The sequence below is a fragment of the Nannobrachium achirus genome (assembly GCF_963921795.1).
Source record: "Nannobrachium achirus genome assembly, chromosome: 9".
Taxonomy (NCBI): Eukaryota; Metazoa; Chordata; class Actinopteri; order Myctophiformes; family Myctophidae; genus Nannobrachium; species Nannobrachium achirus.
The window spans coordinates 57240410-57262778 of NC_137818.1; the positions used below are offsets into that span (position 1 = coordinate 57240410).

Genomic DNA, 22369 nt, shown 5'->3' on the forward strand with positions numbered 1-22369 from the left:
ACATATACTTCCCATTGTATATTCCCCAGTTTTTTGTGTCAAGGACCCCCAAATAGTGTTTGGCTGCTGACCCCCATCTGAAAATGTTTTTTCCCCAGATAACAGTAAAGTAACAATATAAAGACATGTAGGCTACACTTAAAACAAAGAAAAATCTAATCAAATCAAAAAGGCCATCAAAGGTAATCAACAAACTATAACAAACTATATATATATATATATATATAAAAAACACATTGGCCAAATGTTATATATAAAAAAAGAAAAATAGAAAATAGTTTATCTGTTTCATCTGCAGAGTCAAACAAAATGTAATGTCTCAACTCCTATAATTCCTTAACAAGGTTGGGGGTCCCCCAGTTCAAATATGATTATTTTGGGGGGTCGCGTCACGGCCTGAAAAGGTTGAGAACCACTGTACTAATGCAACTGCCAAATATAACCCTGTCCTTAGACAGCAAAGCACACAGGGATGTGTGTGCTTCACACAGGGCTGTGTGTGCTTCACACAGTGCTGGTGTGTATAATAATGCTATAAGTGATATCAGGGTATTAAATTCCACTAATTTTCAGAGCATAAATAATTCACCTGGAATTCTCTGGGGAGCATATTTAGAGAGAGAACTGAGCTTGAATAATGAAGCCAATTTCCCTTGTGACATTATTGCCCCCAAAACCTATCTATCTGAGCCCCCTCACACACACACACACACACACACACACACACACACACACACACACACACACACACACACACACACACACACACACACACACACACACACACACACACACACACACACACATTCTCTCAACTCAATGGGGGGCTTCACCTTCAATGACATGATGGGAGAGCATCACAGAGCAAATGTGAAAAATAAAAGCAAAAACTAAATCTCTCTCTGTGTGTCAAACGCACGCGCACACGCACACACACACACACACACACACACACACACAAGCACACACACAAGCACACACACACACACACACACACACACACACACACACACACACACACACACACACACACACACACACACACACACACACACACACACACACACACACTACCCCCTTGCGGTGGTGTGCGGGATCACACGTGACTCCACATCACAGTGCAGTACAGTGGTGCTTCCACTTTGGATGAACATCCACAGAGATATGGCTGCTGACTGGCCGCTGGTCACCGGGACGAGACTGGGACAGGACGGTGTTGTCATTGTCGGCGTGCTACTACACGCACACACAACACGCACAGACAGACACACACAAACCAAAAGCAATGCAGTGTGAATTAACCAGTCAACAATGAACTCACCACCAGCACCACCAAGGAGGATTGCGACACTCTCTCTACTCTCAGCAACCCGAAACAGCCTGGGATAGTGGGATAAGACTGCTTTAATAGGCCATCTATTGTGATTTACAGACAAGTAATACTCTCACTAGTGTCTAGTTGGACCAACTTGTCGCAGTGTGTGTGTGTGTGAGTGTGTTTGTTGTGTGTGTGGATACCGACCCGACACCCCACCGAGGAGCTGGATTATTATCATTATTATTAATAGAAGAGGAAGGATAGCAGTCTCCAACAGCAGAGCTATTCACCAGGTCAGTGCTTGTTGTCTTGTGTTCACTTTTTACTGTAAATCTGTGATTTCAATCTTGTCATTGATACGAGTGGCAGCAGCTGAAAAACGGCTAATGTATAGCCTTGGATCAAGACTATCACAGATGTATCGAGTCGATCAAATACATCTATGATAGTCTTGATCCAAGCCAAGGCTATCTAATAGGCTATAAGGTTGTGGTTGTTGTTATTATTATAGCCAGTGAACCATGGCATTGCAGTGGTATGATAGCCTATATGCTGTGTGGGTCTGTCTCAGGTGTTGTTTGTTTTCTCTTAGGAAAGCTTACATGTCATGTAATGTCGCACACATTCTTGAAACTCCTAAAAATGTTAGCCTAAACAATCCAGCATCTGTCTGGTTTAGTCTAGTAGATCTGTGCAGCTGTCTGTCGGGGGGTTTAGGGGCTTTAGCTGGTCCCCATTAACCCGCAAGAAATCGATAGTAAAAATGGATTGTAATGCACACTAGTGGGTCTAAATGGGAATGTGATCCATATGCTATCAGATAGAGTTCCTTCACTCCAGCCAGTCCAGTCCCACAGCACCGCTGCAGGGTGCTCTGGAACTTTTCTCTAGCCCTGCACCACTCCCCCTCCCGGGATACAGGCGCTAGGAAAACACGGGGAGAGGAACTGACCCAAAAAAACCAAAGGCCCTTTTTTGGCAACAATCTGTCTAAACTCTAAATACATCTTGTTTGTCGTTGGGTTTCCGTGACATTTATCACACAGCCATGCCACTAATGTGTGCTCTTTACCCTGCCGGGGTAATAGAGCCACGATATGGATTATTATTGTCACCAGTTCTGAGATGGGACAGTCCACTTTCTTGTGTTGCAGTGTTGTCGATATAGCCGATAGCAGCAAGGCACTGACTGCACTGTAGGCAACTTACACTTAACACCAGGCTCATTATCAACTCGTTAAACTTCCAACATTGCTTTGCTGCAGCTTGGTGTGGTGGTGAGAATCTGCTGAGCAATATACATTATTTATCACTCTGTCGATGGGATCATTGGAAATAATGCGCATGGACGCATTTTGCCCCTGTCACGCACTGTAGTGTGAACTGTAGTAGTCTACTGTACTGCTGGTGCTATTAAATAGAACACCATCATCAACTTCATCATCAACAAATTGTTTTATTATGGAAAGTTATGTTAGGCTCATAACTATAATGACGTGAAAGCCAATATGTACATTTTGCACACCACTGATTATTGGGGTCATTTCAGATCCAAGTTCAACACATTAATGTATTGTCTGTTGTGATGATATTGTGTTGTATATTATTTATTGCACCATATTAACCATTATTAACACATTTGACCAAATAATGGGATAGCCTATGCTGCATCTAGTGCAGCTGGAGAGAGAGAGAGAGAGAGAGAGAGAGAGAGAGAGAGAGAGAGACTGTTTGAGAGAATCCCCCATCACTGTGTCAGTGTCTTATGTATTTTGAATATGACCCAGTTATGATCTTGGTCCGGGGCTAAATAATGAATTTAATGGGGATTTCTCTGCACTGTCTGTGACCCCCGTGGGCCCACCCTGTAGGGGCTTCCTCTCCTTTTCCTCCTGAGCCACTTCTACAGCCATCTGGGAATAGAGACCTACCCAATACCATTCTCTCCTTCCCGATACCGTTCCGAATCTATTCCGATACCCACAACTTGCATATCAGTCGATACAGAGTACTGATCCGAGTACCAGTGTGTAATATAATCGGAATGGCACTGCCTGATTCTATCTGGGAACCCATTCGGTTAAAGCATTCTGAGTCTTGAGAGATTACATCTATAGTATTATCAGACACAACATTCCCTTGTGCAGTGGTTGGTTGTCAAACATTTTCATGTCAAGGACCCCCAAATTGAAATGAATATGGCTGCGGAACCTCATCGGAAAAGATTTTGTCCCGGGGGGGGGGGCCCCCATACAAGATTGGTGATTGTTAATATTTTACAATAATGTTACATTTCTTCCGAAAATTATTCAAGATCTTTCAAAAAAATTGTAGACTTACAATCTGTAGATCTGCAATTTTTTAATAGCAAAAGTATAGACAAATCCACAGAGCGGCAATCGTATCAAGCAGCACCGCGACACCGAAACTACAGGGCAGCACTCTGTGGATTTGTCTATACAATAGGGTCAAAGCAGTTCAAAGGATTTCAATGCTACAGTATATTTTCTTATTTTACAGGGTGGGGACCCCCTGAAACCCTCTCAGGGACCCCTGGGGGGTCTCACCATACGCCACTTTTAGAACCACTTTCCACATATAGACGAAAAAAAAGATCTTCACCGCTACCATCTCTTCTTCACTCTTTTCTTAATATATTTGCTCTCTGTTTGTCATGTTTTCAGTTGTATTGCATGGCATGGCATGGCATCTTCTCCTTTGCTTCATTCTCCCCCCCCCCCCCCTCTCTCTCTCTTTCACCATGTAATTCCATTTGTCCACTCAGATGTAAATTAACACTGAGGGGGTCTTACTCTAATGTTCTGTACGGAAAGATATATTAGGGAAGAGCCAGGCTAATAAGGCAAATGGACTTCTTTTTGTGGTTATATCTAGTGTGTGTGCATGCATGTGCATATGCGTGTGTGTATTTGTTCTGTAGTCGGGCAGATTTATGCATTACTCATGCATCTTCGGGCTGCTGCGCCCAACGGTTCTTGAGTGTCCATTCAATTCTGTTATACAGTGTATTGTATGTAGTCCAGTGGGTTTCAAAATGTTGTCCAGGCGGGACCCTCTGGGTTCCTTAAGGGTCCCTGGACCCCACTTTAAGAACCACTGTCCGAGACTTCCTTTAAATTACACACTGGTATTGGATCGGTACTCGGCATCGACCGATTCGCAAGTTATGGGTTATCGGAATCCGGACGGATTTTTCTTTATTGGTACATCGATAATATATCTTCACATGCGAGTTAGTGGAGCATTCGTGTGCGGCCAGTGCATTCATTAAATTGGAACCAAAGAGTATCAGCATCCGTGCACTTAGGCTTGCGTGCCTGGTGGGTTGCAAGCGCTTGGGCCGATGCATACTCCACTTTTAGAGACGAATTTATTTCGGTTCGGGAAGTCACTAAATCTCGGCAGCACTGAACAGCCAAATGAATGGCGGTACCCGCCCGCCCGAACCTCTGAATGACGTCATATTGTAGTAGACAGAGCCAAACCGAAATAAATTCGTCTCTAAAAGTGGAGCACGCATCGGCCCTAAGATTCTACACTTGTGTTGTGTAGCGAATGAGCCACACACAAGTATAACAACAATATGTACCAGAATTCTTTCTGGAGACTGATTTGACCCAGGTCCTCTGTCTTATCATTAGAGCTGGGCGATATGACGTCTAATCAATATCAACATTAGAAAAAAAACAACAGACGGATGGGGCACTCTGGAGTAAAGAGGAGGAAAAGCCTTTATTTAAAAGGTAACTGCCAACGTGATTCCACCTGGGAAGGTCTTCATCATGATGTCGCCCTGAAGGCTTTCCCTCCTTTTTACTCCCGAGTGCCTGGATCGCCTGTTGTTTTTCCTCATGTTTGATCCGTGAGCATCATTTGATACTATTGAACTATTGTTCCATTTTTATATCCCCTCTCCTGTGAGCGCCTTGTTCAGTTTCTTGTCAATATTACCATTATTTCAAACTTTTGTCTCGATTATGGTTACTGAACGTCGTGATCATAAATAACGAGAATATAGCTGATTATACTGTATGTACAAAGGAGAAAAAGGAAAAACCGCAACAGTGAAAGACACCTTGTGTAGGAGTCCTGATAGATTTTTCTTCTTTCTTTTTTTCAGGCCAGTTTTGAAAGAAATCATTGATTTTCATATTTTAATAGATAGTGTCAGGGCTTTTCACAATTTGGTGGCAGAGTAGTAGAATCAATGAGAATCATCCCATGTTTGTTGACTTTGTTCTATATTTGGGTCGTACCCAGATTTATCCAAGACAAATTTCTCCCAAGGCAAGGGAGACAAAATAAAGTAACCTTAAACCTTGAACCTTGTGAGATTGAGAGGACACTGGGTCAGGTGTGAATCAGGTTAACCAAGAGATAGGAGGAAAGACGCTAATATGCCACTCTGAAAGGTCACAGGTGAGTCTGTGACAACTTGGCTGAGCCACTATGCTGATGAAAATGTATCACACTGTAAAAACCTGAGTGTTCATGGAACTATTGAGAAGGTACACATGGGTGAGAGAACTTGGAGTCCATTTGGTTTCATTTTACACTTTCAGAGTTAAATGTTTTGTAAGTTAAAGCTCAATATTCTGATCATTGCTACAGAGTATTTGTTCAGTTACAGGGGTCGACTCCCCATCTCTTCAGCTCTTTAGTAATCAGAAAACCCATTTCCAGACACCAATTTAATCCAATCAGGAGATGGAACCCATTTATCAGTTTCAGTGTTAAATAATATGTATTTTCTTTTCACTAAAGAGCCGGGGGAAACGAGGAAACTCCTGTTGTTACCGAAACAAACAGTCCCCCTTTAGCAATGATTAGTATTACTATCAGAATATAAGAGCTATTTGACACTTACTTTAACGACAAAATATGACCTACATTTGAGGATTGTATGACACACAGCTAGCTGCAGTTTGTGTATGCAACTCGGCGCTGTTGCATAATGGGCCTCTTGTGTCCATTCACTTGGTTGCTGCCTAAAAGGAGGAGGTATAGTTGGCAGAGGTGGCCTGGCAGGAATGGCGTGCCGATGGTGCTGCCTGCCTGGTAACTGTACTGTACTGTACTGTACCTGTGGGCTGAGCAGTGCTGCCGGGTAACTGGTAACCCAAGCACTTTACCAGTGTGGGAAGTTGAAGTTTTTTGGAGAGGGTGAAAGAGTGTGTAGGCGAGAAAGAGAGAGTGAGAGATAAATGTTAAATTGTCAGTCCATCTCTTTCTCGTCTGTCTGTCTGTCTGTCTGTCTGTCTGTCTGTCTGTCTGCCTGGCTGCCTGTCTCTCTCTCTCTCTCTCTCTCTCTCTCTCTCTCTCTCTCTCTCTCTCTCTCTCTCTCCCTGTCTCTCTCTCTCTCCTTGCTCATCACCTCAGAGAGGATAGACTTGCAGCAGTTCTTGGCCTGGGCCTGTAACCTAGCAACCCAAACGGTGTGTGTGTCTTGAATAAATCACAGCGTCTTTCTCCTCCGCCCTCCTCGGACGCACGCACGCACGCACGCACGTACAAACACACACACACACACACACACACACACACACACACACACACACACACACACACACACACACACACACACACACACACACACACACACACACACACACACACGTGTAAACCACGCAGCATGCAACTACACACACACTCACAGGGAGAGAATGCCTGCTGACTCACTACTTTTTCCTGACTTTTACGGCGTGGCTTTGGCTCTGCATGAGGCTGGCTGTAAGAAGGTCAGACTGTCTGTCTGTCAGTCTGTGTGTCTGCTCCGGAGCTAATACTGGACCAATTATCACCATTCTTGTGATCATTCTTGTGATCAATTGTGTGCACTCTGCCAGTACTGTAGGTCACAGAAGAAATGTCTGTACTAAACAAACACAGTTTGTGTGTGTGTGTGTGTGTGTGTGTGTGTGTGTGTGTGTGTGTGCGTGTGCGCGCGTGCGTGTGCGTGCGCACACGGACTAATGGGACATCGGAACAACGCTACGCACCTGTGTTTGGCATGGAAATCGTCCAACAGTTTTAAGAAGAAAAAACTATTCATATTAAGGACCAAAATTATATGTATTTGGCCCTGGACCCCCATCTCAAAATATGAGCTTGTATATCTGCTATTTTTGTATAGCCAAAGTATGGCAACGGTTATTCATGTCTGTCATGATGCAGGTCCTTTTCTTTGATGTCACTATTAGAGATCCCCTTCTGAATAGCGTGTGTAAGAATTCAGAAGGGGATTAAGTGTAAAAATAATGGTTAAAGTGGCTAAAATCTAGCTAAAATTTAAAAATGGCTTTCCCGGGTTGACCAGTTTCAAGTCATGCGTGTTCTACCTTCTTATGTCATTTTAAAACCTGTTTACAGTAGCACGTCGTTGCATATACTCAGTACAGTTTAGGCCCGGTGATGAACGGTGCTCTGTCCGCTTTCAAACAAATCAGACTGTTAGGCGCATTTACACACTGCCTATAAATCTCTCGGCGAGTGAAGCCTGATTTATACCGTGTCACGGGAAAGGAGTATAAATTAAACTCGACCGTGGTCTCTTTCTATAGGAGTTGTGTGTCGTTCAGAGTTGAGGCAAAACAATTTACAAATGTACAGTTAAGGCACTTAGCGGATGCACTTATCCAGTGCCACTTACAATAAGCAAGGTAATCACGTACATAGAAATAGAATGCATAGAGACAGAGTAGTAATGCCTCAGGAAACTGTAGGATCACAGGTAAACCAAGAACCTAGCATCAATCGGGGCACAAGGTGGCGGCAAGCACAAGGGGCGTCAGTGGCTCAGGGGTAGAATTGCTGTCTTAGAACACGGAGGGTTCCCCAAAGGTTCCTAGTTCCCAGTTCGAGTTAGTGTCGTGGAGTCCTTGAGCAAGACTCTGAACCCCCTGTTGCTCCAGTTGAGCATGTTGGTGCCTTGCATAGGGCTGTCACAATTATTACATAATCGTCTAATCGCAATTATTTGACATAATCGTGATTATATTTCATAATCGTCATAATCGTTTCCAGTTGAAAAATGTTTAAAAAAGTAAAAAATAGTGGAAATAGCAGATCTACAAGCTCACAGTTGTGAGCTTGTAGATCGGCTATTTCCACTATCAAAGTTACTTTTTAAGTAGTAAGTTGTCAAATATGTCAGTAATTTCTTTGTGCATCTTCAAAGCCTAAAAGCCAAACAGAAATATAATTATCAACGACAAAAACACAATTAAATCGTTAATCACAATTATTTGAGTGACAATTAATCGTCATGTAAAATGTCATAATCGTGACAGCCCTAGCCTTGCATGGTTTCCCCCGCCATCGGTGTATGAATGTGTGTGTGAATACGTAATGCACAATCTCTGTAAAGCGCCTTGGATAAAGGCGCTATATAAATGCATCATTTACCATTTACCAGGTGGTACAGGGAGAGCGAGGTGCTAGGGGCTGAGCTGAGGTGGAGTCTGAAGAGGCAAGTCTTCAGACTATACAGCGGAAAATTGGGAGTGAGTGTGCAATGTGGAGCTTGTTCCACAGTTTGTGGAGCCAGAGGGGAGAAGAGTCTGGGACCTGTGGAGCGCTGTCCCGGGTGTTTTAGGGAAGGTTCTGACAGCTTTCCTGTGTTAGCTGATCTGAGTAAGCCTGGAGGGGTTGTACTGTAGGGTAGGTTCTTGCCTTGAAGGTACAGTTTACAGTTTACAGTTTAAGCATTTAGCAGAAGGTATGGGAAACAACATTGGTGTTTTGCACTCGGTGCAGGACTGTAGGTGGAAACGCAGGGAGCGGAAAAGGGGAGATATGAAAATGTTGTCTGGTTGAATACGAGGCGTGCTGCGGCATTCTGTTCGAACTTGGTTCGTACTGTATGTTTATACTGCTGTCTCTTCATCATATTGGAATACAAATATTTCATTTTTTCAATGTTATTTTATTTTGACATTCTTGTGTACACAGGTACATAAGAGAACGGTAAATTCCTTTTAGTTTGGCTCCTCAGACCAGCAACATTAAACATTAAACAATAAAGTGCATACTAGTGGCCTCACTGGTTCCAGGGGGTCCCTAGCTAAAGTAGTTGATACAGCGTCACAAATATAGACTGATTTCTTGAGCGACACCCTGTAGAGGGCTCCGATAGGTGTAAACAGTACTAGTGTAAAGTAACTTGTAACCTACATTTTACTTATACTCCACCACTGGCTGCTGTTTGCACATAGGCGTCAATTGGGTATGGCAAGCTATGGCAGCTGCCATACCTTGGCTACAGGGGAAAATAATAAAATGCACTGTAATCGTGCCTGTTGCTAAGGTATGGCAACATGACTGGTTTCTTGCACGCGCGCCCTTGCGCGCGTGCAAGACACCAGTCATGTTGCCATACCTTAGCTTTTTCTGAACTGACGCGGCTGTGTTTGCACCACAGCAATGGCGGCGGGGCTCTCTACAGGGGAGTGCTCAGGACAAGTAGCCAAACACATTATTTTGGGGGTCCTTGACATGAAAAGGTTTGAGCACCACTGATATAGAAACATTCGTTTTTCAGAAAAAAATAAACTGTTAGGATTTAAGATATTTTTCAGGTCTTATTGGGTTAACACCAACAGTGTATTACAAATAATAATATGCAATTTGAGATGATACCCTGAACAAGAGTGGAGAGAATCACATCGCACCGCCTCTCATGGTAATTCAGCAGAGATAAGACGCAGACTGTGAAATTAGACAATATTGTGTGTGTGTGTGTGTGTGTGTGTGTGTGTGTGTGTGTGTGTGTGTGTGTGTGTGTGTGTGTGTGTGTGTGTGTGTGTGTGTGTGTGTGTGTGTGTGTGTGTGTGTGTGTGTGTGTGTGTGTGTGTGTGTGTGTGTGTGTGTGTGTGTGTGTGTGCAATGTCTATGGGCCTATGCATGCATGTCTATTGGCTATGGGTGTGAGTGAGTGAGTATATGTTGATGGTCAATTGGTCATTTTAACTTTTTATCTGGTTATCCACGTTGGTTCGCAAGTAAAATATCCCATTTTTCTTTCCTACATAAAATACATATATACATATTTCAAAAGTTTAAACAAAGAAATCACAACTTTTCATCGATTAAAAACAATGAATAGCATTGCAAGCCTTTAGATCTGCTGTTTTCACCAGTTTGGGTCCTGGACCAACGTCTAATTTCTCTTTTGGATTTTGAGCTAAATGGTTTGGGAATCACTGACTTAAACCCTCTATTCTCAAACAGACCCGAGTTACAACTGCAGTTGGACCACTTTTTTCCCCACGTCTACACCAAATCTCTTTGCCAAAAATAGCAGACCTACAAGCTCACAATGCATTGTGTTGCAACGGGTTGTGAGCTTGTTAATCTGCAAGTGTGCTGGCGAGTCCCCCCTGGCCCCACAGAATAGGCATGCTGGGGTTCAAGTGGTAATTAATGAGCTGTGCATCCCCATTCTACAAGTCAATAACTTGCACACACTTCTGCACAAATTCCTGAATGGCTCCTCCCGCCTCGGACGTCATGATCGTGAGATGTTTTACTTGGCGATTAATTGTCACACAAATGATTATGATTAACAAGTTAATTGTGTTTTTTTCCATTGAACCTTGGAACAGTACGTTAATGAAAATTACATTTCTGTATGGCTTCCAGGCTTTGTAAATGAAAAAATCACAGGGCAAGAACTAGAAATGAGTGACATACTTAATAACGTTTTACTCCCCCCCCCCCCCCCCCCCAGAAATTGTAATAGCAGAAATGTACAAGCTTACCGTGCGTCACTGCGCGTTGTCTAAGCTACCTTCCGCTATTTTCTTTTTAGATATTTGAAAATATATGAAGATCTTTCAACATGGGGAAACGATTATGATTTGAATAATTGCGATTTGGCATTTATTGTGTCATAATTGTGACGGGGCCCACTCTTTCCCGCCAGGTCACACCACAACAAACAGAATCCAATCTCCATGTTGAAGGCTCCTTTATAGCCCTCTAAAGTCTGGGAAAACATGCAAATGATGGGGGAGGGAGATTCGTTCCCCCGCTGATTTGATCCACGGTCTGAAATGAAAGAGAGATGATGCCCGCCTCGATCTATTTCTCTCCTCCGGGCTGAGATGTCCCGCTTCGCACGCACGCACGCACGCACACACGCACGCTCGCGCACACACACAAAGCGCACACACAGCTGGAGGAGCTGAGCTGTCCTGTTTCGCACACGTCTCTGACTCTAATGCCTAATTTATTTTCCATCGTACGGCCGTGTCGTTCGCCTAAAATAGCCGATCTACAAGCACAAACTCGTTGAGCTTAGAGATCTGCTAGCACAGCACAAAGTGACGTGCTATGAGCTAGTAGATCTGCTGTTTTCGAAAAAATAATGAACATTTTGCAAATCTTTTATATTTTTTAATGAAGATTTGATTTCTGAAAATAGGTCCATTATATGCCTCCTGCCCACATGATACAGACAATGATGATGGTGATGGCTAGGGCTGTCACGATATGACATTTTACATGACGATTAATTGTCACTCAAATAATTGGCGATTAACTGATTTAATTGTGTTTTTGTCGTCGATAATTACATTTCTGTTTGGCTTTTAGGCTTTGAAGTTGTACATGGTAGTTATGACACATAACCTAAATATACAAAGAAATTACTGACATATTTGACAACTTACTACTTAAAAAATAACTTTGATAGTGGAAATAGCCGATCTACAAGCTTGTAGATCTGCTATTACCACTATTTCGGACATTTTTCAACATTCACGATTATGGCGATTATGACAAAATAATTGCGATAATCTCAAATAATCACGATTAGACGATTATGTAATAATTGTGACAGCCCTAGTGATGGCTCTGAATTCCTTCAGATGTGTGCGTAGTTCCCTCCTCCGACCAGGGACTGAACGACGGACACGGAGAGACAGAGTGAAAGGATGAATGAGGATGAACGGCTTTTGTTGTCGAAGCTGCAAGGTTGGAACGCACAAAGAGAAGGGCAGCGGGCGCTCTGCGCGCGTGTGTGTGTGTGTGTGTGTGTGTGTGTGTGTGTGTGTGTGTGTGTGTGTGTGTGTGTGTGTGTGTGTGTGTGTGTGTGTGTGTGTGTGTGTGTGTGTGTGTGTGTGTGTGTGTGTGTGTGTGTGTTGGTTGGGTCACTCCGCTCTGCTGGCCTAGAGGTACAGAAGCGACTTTACGGCAGAGTATTTCTGTCCTCGTTCCATTTCCTTCCTGCTCCTTCTATCAAAGCATTTGGGGCTCAGGAGATCACGCGCACACGCATGCACACGCATGCACGCTCCCACGTGCACCCACCCACACACACACACACATAGTGATGCACTGGCCGACCCACAGGTCCCGTGGGTTGAACGGACCGTGTTGAACCAACGCATAATAAATAAATCCCTGTATCTTCTCACTCTCTCTACTATTCTGTGTGTGTCACTCTCTTTCTCCTCTCCTCCTGTCTCTCTCCTCCTGCAATCATCTGATGTTGAGCTCAATGTGTTGCTTATGTCATCAGTTATGCACTGCTGCAGGCGCATGCACACATAGACATCAAAGAGGGCTTGAGCGCCTGCCCTTTTACTGTAAAAAGTGCCAGCTCCAGACCATGAATGCCGTTTTCACTAAGGTGAAAGAAAAGCAATTGCCCCCTTTCCATGCCATACCTGAAGGCAGCATTCAAGAGAATTACCTTGTCCAAACTCTCCTAAACTTTAATGCAGCGTCTTATGCTTAAAGAATTTACTTGATTGTGCTTAGTTTTATGTGGTATCAAGTACCGAAAATAGCCGACCTCCAAGCTCACAACGCTAGCTATTTCAGTCAGTTTTTGTGGTATTTTACAAATATTTCATGGTAATACAAAGAAAAATAGTCATACATACATAAAAAATAACCACATTCCTGACCAAAAAGGTATAGGCTACCCTTTTACAAAACAAATAAAATGAAAAAAAGTCAAAATATAATTATGATATAATAATAAGTGATGAATCTATAATTCATCACTTCTGAGATAAACCGAACTTGTAGGCATAAGATATTACTCCCGGTGAGTAGGTTGGTGCCTTGCATGGTTTCCTCCGCCACCGGTGTATGAATGTGTGCGTGAATGGGTGAATGTAATGCACAATCTCTGTAAAGCGCTTTGGTTAAAAGCGCTATATAAATGCACCATTTTACCTGGTGCTCAAAAGTGTGTATAAAACACTGTGGGACAAGCCCAGGGGAGGGGACGATCGTTTCATTGTGGATTAATTAGCCTATACTACAATATGGCTTGGAATATGCAAGAGCAATGGCCTTGAACTTGAACTTGGATTTGGACCTGGACTGAGAGGGCGGGGAGTAGGTAGTAAACTATGAATGAAATGCTGCGCTGATGTAGGCTATGAACTTGTCCACAACTCACTCTCTCTCTCTCTCTCTCTCTCTCTCTCTCTCTCTTTCTCTCTCTCTTTGGCTCTCACAATTATAGTAATACAACGTACACGTACACACACACACACACACACACACACACACACGGTCGCACGAACACACACACACTGGAGTTTTGAGTTAGTCTTTTTAGAACTATCTTTGGAGGTTAATGGGCTAATGTGTAAATCCTCCGCTGACATTGTTGCTCACACTGCAGATGCAGCAGGTCAGTGGAGATCGATGGATTTAGGAGGAGCAAAGACCTCCTGACTGAGCTTTTTCCCCCTCACAGCTTTGTAGTAAAGCACTTCATGCTTGTCCCTCAAGGAAACAGTCATGTAGAAAAACCTGCATTCCCTTAAGCTATGTTCACCCTGGCAATGAGATTTATGGCCTGTCCAGATTGGAATCAGACTCGTTTCAGCAGCAAAAAAGAAGAAGAAAAACATGGAACCTGATTTTTGCGAATCAGATATAGTTGTTTAAATAATAATCACATCTTATCTGTGGCAGCTGACTGAAATATCTCTCTCTCTCTCTCTCTCACACACACACACACACACACACACACACACACACACACACACACACACACACACACACACACACACACACACACACACAGAGTTGCATATCCAGTACCACTTAAACCCTCTATAGTTGGTAAAATGTACTTATAATATACGTACTTGATGCATCCTTTTTTCACTCTCTATCAAATGTCTTCCGATCTACAAGCTCACAACATGTTGTGAGCTTGTAGATCGGCTACTTTTTGGCAAATGTTCCACCCCAGGATTATCGCGATAATATCGTAAATCGCGATTTCTTTGGTCACAATAATCGTGATATGACATTTTCATATCGTCCCATCCCTACTCCCATGGCCAGGTGCTTCGGTATCCTCTCGGTGGCCAGGCACAGTATCTGATTGCACTCTGCTCTCGATTCAGTTCCATTGAATTCAAATACCGTATGCTTTATTGGCACGGCAAGCATCCTCATATTTGCCAAAGCATTAGTAACACGATACACGATAATGCAGTGTCATAACAAACAACACAAACAAAATCTGAGAGATAAAACAAACAGACATTATGTTAATGAACCGTGTGTCAATAGATACCCATTGTCCGTCATATTGTTTTTGGCAGGCTGCTGCGCATTTTGCTGCCAACCTTGGAACATTGTGTGGGCTCTCTAACCCTAATAACAAGTAGGGGATTGCCTGGGGCCAGTATTTTTATTATTGCCGTATTTTTGTGAATTTGGGGTGGCATACTTTCTTATGTCCTTGTATTTGTCACATGAGGTCAAGAAGTGGAGCTCTGTCTCCTCTCTCTCTCTCTCTCTCTCTCTCTCTCTCTCTCTCTCTCTCTCTCTCTCTCTCTCTAGGCCTGTCGCAATTATCACATAATCGCCTAATGTTCCTAAAATAGCAGAAATAGCAGATCTATAAGCCACCACAGTAATTAAAAAAGTATATTATAAAATGTATCTGTAATTTCTTTGTATAGTTTGATTACGAAGTCTAAAAACCAAACAGAAGTATGAAAATTGTTTTCATATGTTCCCATGTTCAATGGCAAAAACACAAATCGTTAATCGCAGTTCTGTTGTGTGACAATTAATCGTCAACTTAAATCTGTAACGGTGACAGCCTTATCTCTCTCTCAATCAGTCTCTCTCTCTCTCTCTGCGATGGTGTTTGTTTGCATTTGTGGAACCACATGCTACGTGAGCAAACACAACTGTGTCTAGAGACCAAAAAACAATAAGCGGCAGTAAAGCGGCTGCGCTGCAGTGGTTTCCAAGCACTCCGTGAAGAGAAGACGTTCTGAAGATCAATGGAACAAGGCTGATTGTTGCTGATAATAATGAGGAGGAAGGTGTTACGCTGCATGGGTCTATAACTGTAATGATGAGGATGCTGGTTGGAGCCTGACTGAGCCTTCAGTTCCATCCAGCCTTTTTTGCTGTCATAGTCATAATCAATGAGCTAAACATAGGCCAGTATGGTTGTCCAGCCACTTGTCTTGTACCCCAAGCAGTATGCATATTCTGGGGGGAACAATAGCCCAAAAACATCCCATCTAAATGCTCACAATGTGTGCATTGTGAGCCTGTAGATCAGCTCAGGTGGGTTCCCACATCCAGGCGAAATGTAACCACTTTATCCATATGTTGGCTAATGGTTAATATTCAAAAATAGCAGATCTACAAGCTTTCCCTTTAAATCCGGGAAAGCATCCGTCTCATTTTATATCATTTTGCATCCCATTCCCAATCATTGTAACCACTCTTTTTTTTAACCTTTCTTTTCTTAGGCTATTCAGAAAGAGCAGATCTGCAAGCAGTTTTAGAAAGATCTTGGACATTTGTGCAAATCTTTGAATTATATACTTTTTCAAGCGAAAATTCTTTATTAAAATCTTTGCTTCTGAGGGTCCGCGAACCGAATACGTCTAAGTTTGGGGTGTACTTGACATGAAGTTTGAGCTGCACCACTGTACCAATAAACTGTAGCGACATAAAGGTCTTTCAGAAAACTGTTAGGATTCAGAAGACATTTGTAGTAATCTGCCTCAGGTCTTAATGGGTTAAGTGGTTAAGTACAGAACGTTATCTGTTGTCTAATGCAGTGTTTCTCAACCTTTTTTCTGCATGGGCACACTTTTCATGTCCCAAGAATCCATGGGCACGCCAACATTATACGGGGGTGTAAATATCGTCACTCTCGTGAAGAAACCTTGCATCTCCCAAGTTTCAAATGTGTACGTTTCTTCGCAAAGTAAAGCCCTGCTTCATCATACAAGGCCGTAGCACAACAGTAGTGAAAACAGCAGATCATTTTTAAAATGATAAATACAATACTGGCTTTCAAGCAGTTTCAAGGGGCACACTTGACCCTTCTCAGGGGCACACCAAAGGTCCCCAGGCACAGTGGTTGAGAAACACTGGTCTACAACACCAGTTTGTATGTATGACCTTGTTTCTTTAGATTATTTTTATGGCCTCTCCTCAGATAGGACAATGGATGGAGACAGAGAGGAGAGCAAAGGGTAAAGTGGAGCCCTTCATGACTGACATACATGCAACGCCCACTAGTCAGAGCCTGAGAATCTGACCGGGGGTGGCGCTCTTGCTACTCTCTATTACAGTGTTTCTCAACCACTGTGCCTGGGGACCTTTGGTGTGCCCCTGAGAAGGGTCAAGTGTGCCCCTTGAAACTGCTTGAAAGCCAGTATTGTATTTATCATTTTAAAAATGATTTAAACTAGTGAAAACAGCAGATCTACAAGCACACAACGCCTCGCACCGCGAGTAGATCTGCTGTTTTGTGTTTTCACTACTGTTGTGCGACAGTCTTGTATGATGAAGCAGGGCTTTACTTTGCGAAGAAACTTACAAATTTGAAACTTGGAGATACAAGGTTTCTTCCTGACAGTGACGATATTTACACCCCCGTATTATGTTGGTGTGCCCATGGATTCTTGGGACATGAAAAGTGTGCCCATGCAGAAAAAAGGTTGAGAAACACTGCTCTATTATACTCAATGGTGAAAAAAGTACTACATTTTTAAAAGTATCAATACTGCAATGTAGAAATACTCTGGTACAAGTAGTTACATGTGGTTAAATGTGCAGGTTTCTCAGCTGTCCAATAAGCCTTGTTAATTAGCCCACTCGTGGCATCGAAGCAGCAGGTATTTGTTAAAATTAAAATATATATCCACGCTGGTTGTCTCCGTCCGAATCGCCTGCTCGGCTGCTACTGTATGCCTTGGGAGTGGAGGGTAGCCATGTGTCTGTTTGTGCCACTTTTGGGCTTCTCCTTTTGTCCGCGCTTGTTTGTTTTTGCCACTTTTTTGTGTAGAAGGTGGAACTCGGATGCTGTGTTTATTCCAACGAACAACAAGGCTACGTGTTCAGGGCAGTGGTGCAGACGGATACCGCTGTTAGCTCGGTACTTGCATTAAGTTAGGAACTAGTTAGGCAAAAACTGTTAAAACGATGAAGTCTGACTTGAGCCATGAGAGGCACCGCAGAGCGAGCCCAGGTAAGCTAGTCGCCGGCGCCGGGTACCTACCTGGACAACACTTTAAGACCCACTGGTGTAGCAGAGTGTTTCCAGTGAGCCAACATGCACCATATCAGCACTCGGACTCACAGAGCTTTCATTAGTATCATTGGTAAAGATGATGGTGATGTGTGTGATATCAAATGTGAGCATACCATATTACCATAATCACAGTCATCCTTAATCATATTCCATTATATTCAACTGCATTTGGAGAGAAATGAGGCAGACTCCATAGAGCACTGCAAAGGGGAGGTGTGTGTGTTTCTGTGTGTGTGACACTTGTTAATGTTATATACATCAAGGCAATTACGTTTCTGCAGAATCTGCACTCATGTTTGGTTTCGGACAAGAATGTTCCTTTTGGTCCAAAAAACGGCGCTTATCAATTAAGGAATTAACCGATCATTTCCATCCCTACTTTGAAACAATAACACTAATGATGCCATCATGTCTCCCCCCCAGGCCCGTGGGCCCTGGTGGTCCCGGTGAGGAGAAGATGGACAGGATGAAACTGATCAAGAGGAGGCTGTCCATGTCTCTGCGCAGCGCGCGGCCCGTCGACGACTCCCTGTCCGAGCTGGCCGAACAGATGACCCTGGACGAGCCCTCTGCTGCCGCCCGGGACAACGGTGAGACTCACGCACGCGCACATGCACGCACATGCACAGTTTAAACATTTAGCAGACATTGCTAATCCAGAGTGATTTAAAGTACACAAGGTAAACACGAGGTAATGCATCGAATGCACAGAGACAGTAATCTAAGGTCATAGGTAAATAAAGAACCTAGCATCAGTCTAAACCAGGGGTCTTCAACGTTTTCAGGCCAAGGACCCCTTAGTTGAGAGAGATGAAGCAGGGACCCCCCACAACCTGTTCAGAGATTCCTTATAGTTTCATCGTTTGACAGCACGATCGTCAGTGTATTTTGGATTCGTGTCAATTTGTGTTTTCAGATATTCAACCAGTTGAACCGTCAATACTTAATGAACTTGACCTTTCACTCTGTACTTAGTCTGCTCTTTTCCCCTCTACACCAAACTCTCTTTGCCAAAAGTAGCCGATCTACTGCGAGGCGTTGTGAGCTTGTAGATCAGCAATTTTTGGCTAAAGTTCTCCGAATATACGGACACGTGGGTTCAAGTGGTTAATATAAAAAAGGAGGAAAAGGGTTTCTATCACACAAAGATTTGGAGGACCCCCTGTAGTAACTCTGAGGACCCCCTGTTGAAGACCCTTGGTCTAAACTGTTTAATATAAAAAAATAAGTAACACACACGCACGCACGCATGCACGTACACACACACACACACGCGCGCACAATGGAGAGCTTGACGACACACAATGCACAAGTCATCCTAACCCTCATCATAAGTGTCTTCATCAGCATCGTCATCATCTTCTTCATCATCATCCTCCTCATTTCCCTTTGCATGGGACTGATGACGACACGTTGATAATCCATGTTGTTGCTGCCAGGCAGAAACCCTATATGTCCATAGTTCAGCTTTTTATGTTTTTCTTTTCTTTTCATAAATGAACGCCTTGTTCTTCATCATACAAGAGTGTCACACAAAAGCAGGGAAAATAGCCGATCTACAAGCTCATTTGTGAGCTTGTCTATTTTCCACTCTTTTTTTGGAGCGGTGTGCTAGCACAGCTTCCCTTTGTGTGGCTTTGTGTGTCCAAATTGTGTTGGTCAGCACGGCGGCATCTGCGCATGCGTGGACTTTTACCGTGTCCAAATTGTGTTGGTCAGCACGGCGGCATCTGCGCATGCGCGGACTTTTACCACACACACACACACACACACACACACACACACACACACACACACACACACACACACACACACGTGATAGCCGCTAGAGTGGAGGCTCACGAAGCATGCAGCCACCGTAGCGAGCCACGGGCAATCAAGAATTGACACATGTCAATATATAAATTGGTGAAAAAAAAGTCAGGGACTATTCTATTCTCTTCCCCCTGCCACGGGAGGTTAATGTTGTCAATCTGTGGGTTAAGACCCGCAGAGAGGTCCCCAAAATATGTATATTCAATATTCAATTATATATATATATATATATATATATATATATATATATATATATATTTACCTGGAACTCAAATTCACCGCTCCACTTCGAACCGAGGTTTGATTTTTTCTATAATAACAACAAAGGAATAATGAAGTATTTTGGACATACAAGGTTTCCACCTAGCAGCAACAATATTACAATGGGCTCAGGAAGAACATGATAGGAGGAATATTCAGGGTTTCCTTTAGGAGGAGTTTACATGCTGAGCAGGGACGTGCTGGCCATTGGGGAAAAGCGGGACAACTCCCGAACGGCCGGTTCATTCCCGGCCGGTCCAGGCCGGCCATTAGGAAAAAATTAAAAATAAAATGTCGGCCTTTGTTCCATTTTGGGGGCTGGGCGGCCAACAAAGTAAATCGTCACTGTCAGGCAGAAACCTCGTATCTCCAAGTTTCAAATGTATACATTTTTTCGCAAAGCAAAGCCCTGCTTGGCTGTTGCACAAAAGTAGTGAAAACAGCAGATCTACAAGCACACAACGCCTCGCGGTGCGAGGCGTTGTGTGCTTGTAGATCGGCTGTTTTCACTAGTTTAAATCATTTTTAAAATGATAAATACGAAACAAACGGTTTTGGACATACAAGGTTTCCACCCGACAACGACGAAATATAACTCATGTACAGTAATTGGCCCACTGGCTTGTCACTTGTCATGATCTGAGATGGCAAATCTTTGAGTAGCAGCAGCGCTATAGAGAGAGATCTCTCTATAGCGCGCAATGAGGGCCTCTCCAACTCTCCAACTCTTTTTCCCGGGCTGAATCAGGGGCCCAGCACGTCCCTGACGCTGAGGAAGGCCTGTGAGGCCGAAACGTCCACATGTACTGGCTGCTGGGGGAAAACTATTTAATAAACAAGAAGGAGTCTATCTAAAGAGAGTGCTGGCGTCCTTGCTCTAAGTTCCTTTAGGAAGAACATGACAGGAGGAAGATTTCCTTTAGCCAAATATTCACAGTTAGAGAGTAGGGTTTGGATCCGGAACCGCAGGAAATTGGGAACCGTATCCAACATCTGAGGAACATATTTGGAACTGTTGCTGGAACCAGGTTTTATCACACTGTCAGAGCTGGAGATAACAATATCAGTGGTTCTCAAACCTTTTTTTAATTTCAATGACCACCATAACTCTGAGAGTGTACTAATGGAACCAAATGGACCCACAAGGGGCAATTTGGTTCCATTTGTACCCTATCAGAGTTACAGACCTGTAAGAACCTCCTATAGGAAAAGTTAAAGGGAACCGTTAAGGAATGTGACTGTTAAGAGTGAATCGATAAGGAACCGGAATTGTTAAAATCCTAAAAGATCCCAACCCTATTAGAGAGCCCACCTGGGAAAGCCAAGGTTCCAGTTTGGATTCCAGGCCTCAGCAATGTGTCCCTGAGCAAGACATTTGACTTAACCCTGGCTGCTCACTGCTATAGGATAGGTAACATACAGAGGACAAATGTCACCTATGTGCAAAAATACAGTGGAAAAAAGGCCCCAAATGATTATTACCTGGGCTGGTAAAGTAAATGATTATTCAAGGACTTTTATGTGCCACCTGCTGGCCGTCTTTAAGTAATGCAGCCCTGCTTGTGGAGAAGGCAAAGGGGCTCACCTGAGAGAAGCTGTTCGTGTGTGTGTGTGTGTGTGTGTGTGTGTGTGTGTGTGTGTGTGTGTGTGTGTGTGTGTGTGTGTGTGTGTGTGTGTGTGTGTGTGTGTGTGTGTGTGTGTGTGTGTGTGTGTGTGTGTGTGTGTGTGTGTGTGTGTGTGTGTGTGTGTGTGTGTGTGTGTGTGTGTGTGTGGCGGCTTTTCCGTGCCAGCTAAGCGAAGCGACGCATGTGTGCCAAATGGCTTTTTGTTTACATATGCGTGCGTGCATGCATGCGTTAGTTCTGCTCCAGTGGCACTCCGGGGCACACGTTGCGCTGCATCAAAGCGTCTGGACGCATCGCGTCTTTACACGATGGTTCCGCGAAGGTACGCGTGACATGTCATGTAAAAAAAAAAAAAAAAAAAAAATCTCAGATTTTTTTTTTTTTTTTTTTTTTACAGAATTTAATTCTGTAAATGTACAGTGATTCTTATATCAATGGTTTAATTGTATTCGTTTTAAGCAGTAACTCATTCCAGTTCAAATACAGACCAAACCATTCAATTCTATGCCATTGCCATCCACTATTGTTGCCTGTTCCGTTGCATTTAACAATGCAGACCTAAGAGTTTAAATATATTTTACTCTGTTGTGAGTAAAAATGAATCTGATCATTATAGAAGAGGGCTTTGCACATAAAGAGTGCTGCTGCATTATATCCTATATTAATTATATGAAGAAGTAATCCATTATTTGGGGTGACGACAACCAGAATGCAGAATAGACTATCATTAGTTGGCTGAGAATAATGCCACAATGGTTTAAATGATCTAATGTAACTTTG

General features: G+C 43.3%; 1 protein-coding gene across 1 annotated transcript in view; it reads left to right on the top strand.

The window, feature by feature from the left end:
• The first annotated feature begins 1296 nt into the window (after nt 1-1296).
• Nucleotides 1297-22369, top strand: part of LOC308291942 (cyclin-dependent kinase 17-like) — a 138792-nt gene continuing 117719 nt past the window's right edge. Inside the window, exons 1-2 of the mRNA XM_080734097.1 lie at nt 1297-1611; nt 18312-18478. Coding sequence (XP_080590223.1) covers nt 18346-18478 — 133 coding nt within the window. The 5' untranslated portion in view covers nt 1297-1611; nt 18312-18345. The remainder of the gene's footprint in view (nt 1612-18311; nt 18479-22369) is intronic.